This window comes from Glycine max, chromosome 12, assembly GCF_000004515.6.
Source record: "Glycine max cultivar Williams 82 chromosome 12, Glycine_max_v4.0, whole genome shotgun sequence".
Lineage (NCBI taxonomy): Eukaryota > Viridiplantae > Streptophyta > Magnoliopsida > Fabales > Fabaceae > Glycine > Glycine max.
In genome coordinates this window covers 32,318,583-32,330,944 of record NC_038248.2, presented here as the reverse complement: position 1 = coordinate 32,330,944, position 12,362 = coordinate 32,318,583, and the positions used below count along the sequence as shown (strand labels likewise).

General features: G+C 30.4%; 1 protein-coding gene and 1 long non-coding RNA gene across 6 annotated transcripts; one reads left to right on the top strand and one right to left on the bottom strand.

The window, feature by feature from the left end:
- Positions 1–4,377: 4,377 nt before the first annotated feature.
- Positions 4,378–5,461, bottom strand: LOC106797865 (uncharacterized). Its single transcript, XR_001387185.3, has 2 exons — positions 5,076–5,461; positions 4,378–4,484 (listed from the first exon to the last, which is right to left on the bottom strand). It is a non-coding gene; the product is annotated as an uncharacterized lncRNA (long non-coding RNA).
- LOC100789006 (protein RICE SALT SENSITIVE 3) lies at positions 4,484–7,938 on the top strand. 5 transcript variants are annotated; one of them, XM_003540077.5, is made up of 7 exons: positions 4,484–4,871; positions 4,992–5,042; positions 5,470–5,598; positions 5,790–5,895; positions 6,210–6,251; positions 6,372–6,428; positions 6,993–7,938. In XM_003540077.5, the coding sequence occupies exons 1-7, from the start codon at positions 4,732–4,734 to the stop codon at positions 7,737–7,739; spliced, it is 1,272 nt and encodes a 423-aa protein (XP_003540125.1). In that variant the 5' UTR covers positions 4,484–4,731; the 3' UTR covers positions 7,740–7,938. The 5 variants fall into 5 exon arrangements, with proteins under 5 accessions (XP_003540125.1, XP_014628619.1, XP_014628620.1 ...); XM_014773133.2 differs by lacking the exon at positions 4,484–4,871 and having other exon boundaries at positions 4,991–5,042; positions 5,470–5,609; positions 5,767–5,895; XM_014773134.3 differs by lacking the exon at positions 4,484–4,871 and having other exon boundaries at positions 5,029–5,156; positions 5,470–5,609; positions 5,767–5,895.
- The last annotated feature ends 4,424 nt before the right edge of the window (positions 7,939–12,362 follow it).

The window sequence follows — 12,362 nt, the reverse complement described above, 5'->3', positions numbered from 1 at the left end:
ATATATATATATATATATATGTATATACTAGAAATTTTTATTTTCATTGAATAAATATTATATTAATGAAAATTAATTTAATGTCAATATAATAATAATTTATTTATTTTTATAATAAATTGTATGATATAAAAATATTTTCATACACTCGACTAACGAATCTCATTTTCTATTTGACTCGTAGTAAGAATTTTAGCTGCAGATTGTTTTTCACATTAAAGATACATTGTTAGTTAAAAATAAATTTAAATATAACCTTTAATAATTTAATATAAAAATCAATAATCTTTCTCTTCCAAATAATCTAATTAATTTTTTTTATTACTTAACTACAATATTTATGAACAAGATTAATTAATTACAAATTTACTAACATGTCATCGGTGCGAGAAAAATAATACTAAAATATCTTAAACAAAGTCTTTAATTTAAATTTTGTGAATAAAAAAACCGATGATTTAGTTTTCTTACTAAAGATAATTAATCAGATTTTTTAATAAAGATTAATCATCAAATAAAATCGATGAATACTTCAAGATTAATATTCAATTTGATCTCTTAGTTTATTTAAAATGTTTAATTAGATCATTTAGTTTTTTTACTATACAATAGGTTCCTTAGTTTTCTAATTTTATCAAATTAGATCCTTTATGTCAAGTGTCAAGTCTATTCAATTGATTCACATAAATGCCATACATGCTAGTCAAAGATACTATTTTTATGGTTTTTTTTTTTTTTGTTATGATATGTATATAGTGATGGTTTTTAACCATCACTTTATTTACTAATGTTTTTAAAAAAAACCTAGAAAACTCTTATTATCCTCATTGTCCCATCATGTTCAAACCAATCACATGCATAGGAAAACAAACAAGATTAGAAGAACAAAACCAATAAAAAGAAAGACTTAATTTCACTTTTGGTAAATTATGTTTCATGGTTATTTTGTTTTGATATATTAAGTTTTAAAAAATTTATTCTGGTCCTTTATGTTTTAAAATATATCACTTTGATTTTTTTTTTCAATTTATCATTAAAAACATTAGAGTTCTGTTAACTTTTAAATTTTAAAAAAGAATCAAAATGATACATTTCGAAAACATAACACACCATAATAAAACTTTTAAAATGTAATGTACTAAATCGAAACAAGTACGAAATATAATGGACCAAAAGTAACATTAAACATTTTAAAATAATTAACTTCACATAGTGACAGCTAAAAACCACCACTATCTTTATTTTATTTTTAAAAAATAAACAATAAAAAAAATCACCATCTCCTTCTACCTCTTCTAGATTTAAAAAGGTAAAAAATACAACACCATGCAAATCAAATGATGTCAACACATAATCTTGCTAGAACCATCAAAAATTCTTATACTCCTCACTGAAAAATCAAACCTTTCATACAATTATGTTATTGGAAACAAAATCAGGGGGAATTGGAGCAAGAGTTGTCTTCGACGAAAGACAAAAACATGATTCTAACTCTCCAATTAACCTAGATTTGAACGAGGAAGTGATAATGTGGCTCTTTGTGAGGTCTACGGGCAATAACTCCATTGTCACACAAAGTTAGGCAGGGCAAATAAAGGATTTCTCATCTGACATCTACAATCGAGTAAGGCAAAGACGAGCAGTGCAAAGAGGGATTGAACGATGTGTTTCATTGGAAGGTGATTTTGACTAGCCCGATCGGTCAAACCTCATCCACAACACTAGCCATTGTTGGTCTTCTTCTTCGCCTTCGTCGACGTGTTATTGTTGGTGGCGACAATGAAACGGTTGTTGTTGTTAGGTGAGGCAGTAATTTGGACTGTTTAGGGAGGTTGCGACCGAGATGGGAGGGGGCAGGGGAGCAATAGTATTTTTGGGTTGACAGTGAAAGGCAGAGCGGAGGAAGGAGAAGGAATCCTTACCTAGTGTGATTGAAAATATTTGATGAATGAAATTATTATCATTATTAAATGATTAAATTGAATGAAGAGAATAATAATAATAATAATAATAATAATAATAATAATAATAATAATAATATGAGAGGAAAGAGTGTTGTTGTTCGTGATTTCAGATCCATCTTTTTTTCTTTTACTTAGTGATTTTAAATTTTTTAAACAAAAAGATAGAGACAGTTTTTAGCCGCTATTATATTAACTTAACTATATTAAGATTTAAAACATTGATAAACACTAACATTCCTCATGAAAATTTTTAAAAAAGGACCAACACGATACATGTAAAAAAATATAAAAGATCATAATAAAACTTTTAAAACAAAATGAATCTAAGCGAAATAACTAAAAATATAATGTATTAAAGTGAATTTTAAACTATTTTTAAATTTAAAAGTTTACAAAATATTAACGTTTCTAATCGAAAATTAAAAAAAATTAAAATAATATATTTCAAAAACATAACAAATTTTTTAAAAGTTAATATATCAAAATAAAAAAAGTGCAAAGCATATCAAAAGTGACATAATGCTTTAAAAAAAAAACAATAGAACCGACCATATCCCATCCTAACACCCAAATGGGTTTTGGGTTGCACCAAAATTTTCTTCTCCATAAACACAGTAACAGAACACAAATCCGAAAATTGTTCATACGAGACTAAGATCTAAGTGTGTACAAGTCAGATCTGAGTGTGCGAGACAGATCATAAACTGTTACGGGGAGATGGGTTTGGGTGCGATGTGGGTGGCTGTGGGTGAGATGGATTTTGCAGCGCGATGTAGTGGTCATTGTCTTCGTCTTCTTAGATGGCGTCGTTGTCGCAGGGTTCCGCATCGCACACTCGTTTAGGACTGTGTTGTAATCTTGGAAGTTCATGAGAAGGCCTCAAAGGGGTTTCGCTTTCGCATATGAGGAATATGCAAATTTTGGGAGTAAGTTTAGTTTTTTTCCTAAAAAAATTAATGAGAAGATGAAGTTTATTACCCTGGACTTGGATGATATTGTACTTTGGATACTCACCATTTGAAAACCTTCGACCTCGTCATCTTCTCCTAATTGTTTCTGGTGCATGTTTGCACAATCACATGTTATTTGAAGTTTTCTAATATATTTTTTTCAAAATAATAATAAGGATAATGATAATTTTTAATCTCCCAATACACATTATAAAAAATAAAATAAAAAATTCCTAAGTGTCACATATAACATTCCGTCAATCTACTTAATGGCCCCAGCCAAAGCACCTAATTGAACAAAATTTGAAAATTAAGAATTTAAATGCTCATTAAAAAAACTAAGGAACCTAATTCAACATTTTAAATAAACTAAGAAACAAATTGAATATTAAGTCAAAAAAATAATTACTTAGAAATTTAAAATAGCATTAAACTAACTTTTATATAAAATTTCTTAATATTATTCTAACAAATTTCAAACTTATCTAAAAATAATAACATAAATGCTCATGCAAAAATAATCCAATTTTATTATTTATAAGATAAATCATATAAAATAAGTGAAATAAAATTTGTTAAGAGTCCTTATTTTTGGACATTCAAATGATACAAGCACTAAGTTAACGCCTTCTCATTTTTCTTTATTTCATTTCTTACTACATTACTTCATTAGTCTTACTACATTACTTCAGTAGTCGCATCAATTATTTATATATTAATAAGTAATTAGTCTGAATAGAATTGAACTTAAATTTTTTAAAAGGAAAAATTATGATTAGGAAAGAAAATTTTAATAACAGTGATTAATCAATTTCTTTTACAAACATCAATCATCAATAAAATTAATAAATAAATAATTCACACCTATGATATAATTTAAAAAAATAATCACCTTAAATACTTTGAAAAACAATACTTGTACAACAAATTATATACATACAATCAAGCAGAGAGAAAAGAGACATAAATTAAATTTAAAATATAATAAATAATACAATGAAATGAGAAATAAACAGCAAAGATAATGTTGTATAAATTATTGTATTCTCACACTTCTAATCATTTTTGTATTTTTTTTCTTCTAAAAACCATGTTATTATCGTTATTTTATTTTATTGAGAAGTAAGATATCTCCATCCTAAAAAATTGAGACTAATTCTAAAAATATAGAGATCAGTTAAGTAAATTTTACCTCTCAAAATAATTATTATTATCATGAGGAAAGATCCAAATCTCATGCAAAAATTATTCCCTCTCCTTGGACAAGTGGTAAAGGTACAAAAATAAAGTCAGAAGCAGAAGAAAACCCAAAGTCACCAACTCTAGCAGACTTTGCACCCGCGGAAGAAAGAATTTTTTGTGGTAGCAGAGACAAACAAACAAACAAAGGGGTAAAACCAAATCGGTTCCTAACTCCCTTCCTCCTTCCCTCACCCCTCGCATGCTGCTTTTTTCTTTCTCTCTTTCTTTGTTGTATTGTGCTTTGTTGTAAGAGACAGAAAGAGGATAAAAGCTGTCCCCACAGTTTTTCATGGCAACAAGATACTCATCTCCTCTCTCCCTGTTTTCCCTGCCAAAGTAACCTCGTTAGTGACAAACAAAAAGCTCTCTCACACTGAGTGAAAGAAAGAGAACAATTTTGAGGACAAAGTGAAGAGAGAAAGAAAAGAAGAGTGAGTTGTTTCAGACAGTAGTAGTAGTTAGATAGAGAAGGTGGAAGTGGAAAAAGGGTGTTTGTTGTATTGTGAAGTGAAACAAGGGGTGGGGGTGGTGTGAAACAAAAAAAGGTGTATAGTGAGAGAGAAAGAGAGAGAGAGATGGTGGGCTCAGGAACAACAACAACAACAGATAGAAGCAAAGAAGCTGTTGGGATGATGGCCCTTCATGAGGCCCTCAGAAGTGTGTGTCTCAACTCAGATTGGACTTACTCTGTCTTCTGGACCATTCGTCCTCGCCCGTATGCTTCTCTCTCTCTCTCTCTCTCTCTCTTTCTGCGTGGTTGTGTGTATATGTGCTACTTTGAATGGTGTTTTTTGAGGTGTTTTTCTCAACTGGGTCTTCTCCATTTTTTTTGCAGAAGAGTGAGAGGTGGCAATGGGTGCAAGGTTGGGGATGATAACGGCAGCTTGTAAGTGCCAATACACAACTTTGAAACACTCACCTTAAGCTTGTTCTCTGTCAACTCAGCATCCAAAGAGTGTTTTTTTAGTCTGAACAGAGAGGGTGAAGAGATGAAAATCTGGTGTGATGGCTCTTTTTGGTTCTGAAAATTTTGATTATGTCAGTGTGTTTGGATGAAGAACTAAAAGTGTGTTTGGATGAAGAACTAAAATTAATTTTGAAGTGATGTGATTTATGTATAAACGTTTTTATTCTAAAAGCAAGTCAGTGTTAAAATTGTGTAAAATTTATATCCACGGCCAAAGCTGCTTAAAATTGCTTTAACTCAAAATATGGATCCAAACACGCACAAAAAGATTGTATTTTTATTTATTGATTTATGGTTTTGGTTATTGCTTGGTTGGTGATTTAATGTGTTGTTAATTTTGGTGCAGGATGTTGATGTGGGAAGATGGGTTTTGCCGAGGAAGAGTTTCAGATTGTTTGGAAGAGATTGATGGAGAGGATCCTATCAGGAAATCTTTTAGCAAAATGTCCATTCAGTTATATAATTATGGAGAAGGGTGGGTACTGGGTAGGTGTTTATTCATGTTGTTATTATTTTTTTCCCAAGTTTCCTTGTACCTATTTTCTGTTTCATTTTAAGTGTTCTTTATTTCAGTACCATGTTGGAGGGAGTTACACATCTTTCAAACACAATGACAATTTCTCTCTGCACTTTACTCTGATAGGTGTTGTTTGGTTTTGGGAACAGGTTGATGGGAAAGGTTACATCTGATAAGTGCCACAAATGGGTCTTTAAAGAGCCTACGGAATGTGAGCCTAATATCTCCAACTACTGGCAGAGCTCCTTTGATGCTGTATGCATTTGATCCCTCTCACATTCAATAACACTTCTCTGATCTTTTTTTTTTGGAGTTGTCTAACTTACCTAAGTAAAAATGAAGTTAAACAACCTCATCAAACTTGATTGGTGCAATTAATACTTGTAACATATCATCTTAAAGTACGTAGGATAATTGCACCAATCAGGTGTGATGCCTCATTTGGAGTAGATTTTCACTCCCAATTGTATAGCAAAGTCAGCATTCAATTTAGCCTTTTCTATTGGTTATGTGTAGCTATATGGTGATTGATTGTCTCAACCTCCTCTTTCTGATGTTATTTATTGCAGCTTCCTCCTGAATGGATAGATCAGTTTGAGTCAGGCATTCAGGTGAGGGACAAAATGAATTAACAGCATGCTATTATTGGTCTCAGAAAGTTTTTTTAATGTACTTTAAAGTTTCAATCATTTCATTTTCTTTTATTTTATTTGCATTTATTCCATTGCCAGACAATCGCTGTGATTCAAGCTGGGCATGGCCTTCTGCAACTTGGTTCTTGCAAGATTGTGAGTAAATTTGTATATAACTTTTTTTTTCTTTATTTCCACTCAATTTTAGAATTTTATTTGTAAACTAAAATTTACTGTCGCTACTTTCACGGCATCCATATTTGTATGGCCATTTATTGGGTGAAATGTTACCAACACATTCTTTAGTTAACAAGAAATTATTATATGGTTCAAGATTACTGTGTGTCTATGATCTGACTAATTTTTACATGATATATAACTAAATTTTATTAATTTTTTCTTGTAAATTGAAAAGCTCAACTACATGTTACGTGGAGATTGACTGGACCAAGAGCATGGATATGTAGTGATCCCAGATTATAACAATTTCTCCTAATTAACACATTATTTGTAACAATCTTTATCAGTAGCCGGAATTTATTGGGATTCATGATAATATGGATCTAACTCTTTATCTCATAATTTTGTCACTTCTGATGAATTTTAGTCAATTCAAATTTGTTAAAGAATATGTTGTTAATATTTCTTTCATTAGTAGATGAATCTCTTTCACACCAACAAAAGCATCAAATGTTTGATATTTTTTCTCTCTGTTCTCAGATTCCAGAAGACCTCCATTTTGTGCTAAGAATGAGACACACTTTTGAATCTCTAGGCTATCAATCAGGGTTCTACCTCTCCCAACTCTTCTCTTCAACAAGGAACACATCCTCTTCCACTTCCCTTTCTTCAAAACCATCCTCCATTCCAACTAGGCCACCCCCTCCACTCCTCAACTGGGGTCAGAGACCACTTGGATCTTCCGCTTCTATGCTACCCTCTCCCACCTTTCAGCATGCAGCCAGAATGGGGTTCCCACAGGCCAAAGATGAGACCCATATGTTCCTCATGCCTCATGCATCAGAACATGCAAGAATGGGAGACATCATGGGGGAGCATGAGAATGACATAAAATGGCCAAATGGCTTATCCATCTTCAATGCACTCACTGGAAGATCTGATGATGCTAAACTCTTGTTCAATCAAGAGAGCTTGGGGGGCAAACCAAGTGATGATCACAATCACCACCACCACCACCACCACTCTCTCAACCCAAATAATCCCACCTCATCAGTGCAAAATGCTAATAGTGTGGCAAACCCAAATGAGTTCTTGAGCTTGGATAGCCACACTGAAGGAGGAGGGGCAAGGAAACTGGACAAGTTCAAGAGGTGCTTCACTCTACCTGCTAGAATGACTTCATCTTCATCTTCTACTTCAATGGATCACCATCAACAAGCAGGTGTGGAGTATAGGAATTCAGGAGGTAGTATGTACCAGGATGTCATGGAGACCTTTTTGGAGTGAATGTGGGGAGAATAAGGTAAGTTGTGTTTGGGAAATGAAGACGAAAAAGTTGTATTTAGGCATAGTAGTTATTTTGTGTTCCTTAATTTTCGTGTGTTAAGCTTTCTTTCCTTTTTGTATCCTGTGTTTTTTCTTTTCATTTCTGTCATCCACTCAGAGGGACTTCATTAATGACAATTTCTTTCTTTTTGTTTGATTAGACATGGAAGTTTTCATGCTTTTTACATACATGTCCTATCCACAAGCAGTATACGATGACAATGTTTTTTTATTTATTAAAGGAAACATGTAATTTAATCAGATTTTGGCTAATTAGTATAACTAAGAAAACTGGGTATCCAATTCACTCCAGTATAATTTGTGCTTTTAACTTGGAGTGAATAATGTTTGATTTCTACTCCCTGTACATTATATGTATTTGATTGCTTATACCATAGTTATATTTTATTTTTTGGAACATACCATAGTTATAATAACATTTCATGAGCATTTTTTTTAATCGATAGTACGATCAATATATTAAAGGCAGCAACTTGAATTATCTTTCCAGCATTTTACTCTACAAAATGTCAAAATGTATGACACAAGGTGATGTTACATGTGGCCGGCCTCTATGAGAAAAGCTAGGTTGCGAATTCAAACAAAACAAGGAGAGTAGAAACTTTAGAAAGGCACGGGATTATTAGGTAGATTGCATTGGGCAATTCTAAATTTTGGATGGTTGAGGATGACTCTTATCAAATTTATGATTTTGAATTTGAGTTGTACTTAATAAATTTATTTAATTCTAAGATCTTGAGACGAGAATTATTCAAGCTTTTGTAAGTTTTAGTCATATTTATAGTTGACGTGAGTTCTCAATAGGACAGTCGGGACTATTTTGAGAAATATATATTTTTTATTTTTTATTTTCATTATATATATATATATATATATATATATATATATATATTATCTTATTTATTATTTTGAAAAGTTTATTTAGGATATAGTGAATATAATTTTCTTTACTAATTTTATTATATTTTTCTGCGTTGTATATATATAAATGTTAACAAATATGATAAAAAATGAAATAGTTTTCTTATACGAAAAAGTCTTTATTTACTCAAAAAAGAAACGAAAAGTCTTTACGTATAAAAATACCCAAAAGTCTTTTAATAGTTGGTTTAATTACTAATTTGATCTCTATAATTTCATTATTTATATATTTTAGTCTTATAGTTTTAAAGTGATTTTTTTAATTTATATAATTTAGATTTTAATTCTTTTTTAGTTCCTTTAGTTTGAAAGTAATTTTTTTAGTTTTTATAATTTGTATTTTAATTTTTTTTAGTTCCTATAGTTTAAAAGTCATTTTTTTAGTCCCTATATTTTATATTTTAATTTTTTTTTTAATTCTTACCATCAAAATATGAGTAATATTATCAATTACAATTTAGCAAGTAATTCATAACTAATTTATCACAAGATAATTTGTAATTAAAAAAATAGTTGATAATTTATAACTAATTTGTAGTTAATTATATTTATATTTTTTATAGTAAAAACTAAAAGGTAATTAAAATATAAATTATAGAAACTAAAAAGATTATTTTTAAACTATAAACAAACTATATTATATAGGAATTAAAAATATAAATAGTGAAACTATAAGAATTAAATTAATAATTTAACGTTAATAGTTTGTGGATTCTCGGGAAGTGAGTTCTTCTTTATAACGTGGGCTGAATTGGCCAGGCCTGTAATGTAAAACTAAGTTCGTGAAAAAAAAAAAGTATAGCATATGGTAGGTGTTTTATGTGATATGACTCAGCAATGTAAAACTCAATAAAAATTCAGGTGTTTTTGTGTTACACATTGGAACGAGATATCGTCAATAGGAGACGGCAAAATTCCATTGTATATTTTTTACTACCAAAATTAAAAGCAAACGTATGTATTTGATACCAAATTTCGAGAATCACAAATTCATTTTGTCTCAAGACAAATTTTTGGATTAGAAAAGAGTTAGTAAAAAAGTTAGATTTTTATTAAGGAAAACCTTATCATAAATACATAAATTGACGAATGAAGTATTTGAGAGAATTGTTCCCAAAACGCATGCGTTTGAGAGATGCAAGTTCAATCTCATTAGCAATTATTACATTCACAATGCGACGAAAAATTATTTAAACCAAAATGCACTATATATCTGAGAGGTGTTTAATTATAAAAATTGAGCGTAATGAACAAACATTGCAATTTAAGCAAACATAATAAGGGAGCATATGGTACATAATACAAGTGGAATTCAGTCATCACTACTTCATCAGGAATTTTATATAAATTACTTTGATTTTGGGATTCTTTTTCTTAGGAAACAATCAAGCTAGACATAGCCAGTTGGAATGAGAAAAAATGCAGAAAATAATTAGCCAGGCGTGAAAAAAAAAGGCCAAGTGATATTTTAATCATGTTATTTATAACTTAATAAATATTTAAATATCATTATTATATTTTCTTTTCATAAAAAATAGCAGAAACTAAACTTGTTCTTAATTTTTTATTTTTCTTTTTCCCTCGCCAATCCAAACCAAGAATTAGTGGAATTGTGACCACTCTCAATTTTTCTATTAGTTATAATGAGAACAAATTTTGATGCTTTCCGCAATAAATAAGGGGTAGAAACAAAAGCACCTGACATTTGATTATGTGCCGTATAATCAACAAAAGCATCCGCCAAAAGAATGGCAGTAGAGCCACCACTATTTGTCTATTTTTACTCACTGAAAAAGCAAAACTGTTTAAGGAGTATCGGCATGATCAATCTCTGAAGATTTGTTCTCTATGCAACATCTTCCATAGCCCCAGCTTCTTTGTCTCTATGTTTGGGACGCGGCTATGGTGAAGTCCGAGATTCCTTCCTCACATGTGGAACACAAAAGATAACCGGTAATTGAAGGTTATTTACTGGTAGAAAAAAGTAAAAAATATATTAATAATTTAAAAAACAAATAATTATTAAAAGTTTTATTTATTTTTATCTGATTCCTCTCTCTCCGCTACCAATATCCCAGCAAATTTACTCCACTTTCTCCCAAATCCTAAACAATTATTCATGTTGTCAAACTCACAATTTTATATAAACTCTTAAAAATTTCGAAAACTCAATTCATAAATTTGTAAGAGTTTACTCCATATAAAAAAATGTATTAAAATTCTTATATATAAAATCATAACTAAATATTTCAACCCTAAAATAAATCAAAATATCAAACTTTAACAATAATTCAATAAACTAATATAATACACACCCAATCAAACATAAATTCATATAATATAAAACATAAGTTCTTAAAATAAAAGCATTTAAGAAACATAGAAATAGTTCAAATGTCCATCAATTCTCTAATAAAATCATCTCCAATATCATCACCATCACCATCATTTTCAAGCTCTTCCTGGGTTGAGAAGTAATCTTCAACATTGTCTTTCAAAATCAAATTGCCAATATCAAATGCATCCAAAGTTGGATCACTTACCTTGTGTTTGGATCAGAAATTTCAAAATTTCAAGGAATTTGAAATGTCAAGAATTTGAATTACTTTGATTTTAATTTCCTTCATTTTTCAAATGTTTTGTTTGGATAAATCAATTCAAATTTCTTCCATTTTAAATTCTTTGTTTGGATAGGGCAATTCAATTTTCTCCATATGCAAAATTTTAATTTTATATTTTAAATAGATGAAATTTTAATATTAAACTTTATAGAAAATAAACACAATCTAATTTTGAAATATTAATTAAAAAATATTTCCAATTTTTAATAATTTATAAATATAAAATATTGATAATTTTAACTAGGGTTGTTTTGTCTTACCAAAACCAGTGATATTTTTAAATTGACATCAACCAAGGCTATTTTTTGGTCGATATCAAATAGGATTTTTTTTGTCAAAGTATGTTGGAAATATTTGTCAACTGACGTCAGTTGGGACTATTTTTTGGTTAACGTTGGTTGAGTCTATTTTTCAGCTGATGTTGGCTAGATTTTTTTACCAATGTCGACAAGGGTTTGTTTGGCCGACACTAGCTAGGGTCTTTTCGAACGACATTGACCAAGACTATTTTTAGCCAACGTTGGTCTAAAAAATCCTAGTAGGCGTTGACAAAAAAATCTACCCAATATCGACTAAAAAATAGCTTGGTCGATGCCAACCAATATAACTTACCCGATGTCGGCTGAAAAACATCATTGGTCGACGTTGGCCAAAAAATCCCTAGTCAAAGTTGGCTAAAAAATAGCCTTGACCAATGTCGGACAAAAAACCCCACCCAACATCAGCTATAAAATAACTTTGGTTGATGTTGGCTAAAAAATAGCTCTAACCGATGTCAACCGAAAAAATTCTAGTGGATGTCGACTGTAAGAACCTAGTCAATGTCAACTAAAAATAGTCATGCCCGATGTCGGTCAAAAATACCTAGTTGGTGTTAGCAGAAAAAATCCATGCCAACATCAACCAAAAAACCTAGTTAATGTGGTTAAGAAATAGCTCTAGCTGATGTCATCCAGAAAACCCTAGTCGATGTCAGCAAAAAAATCCTAACCGACGTCGGCTAAGAAAATCTAGTTGACAT

What these genes read in the sequence shown, in the direction of transcription:
- LOC100789006 (XM_003540077.5), top strand. Translation starts at nt 4,732, where the DNA reads ATGGTGGGCTCAGGAACAACAACAACAACAGATAGAAGCAAAGAAGCT. An exon ending in GGGGATGATAACGGCAGCTT is followed by an intron (nt 5,043 to 5,469) that starts GTAAGTGCCAAT and finishes ATTTTGGTGCAG; the next exon opens with GATGTTGATGTGGGAAGATG. An exon ending in GGCAGAGCTCCTTTGATGCT is followed by an intron (nt 5,896 to 6,209) that starts GTATGCATTTGA and finishes TATTTATTGCAG; the next exon opens with CTTCCTCCTGAATGGATAGA.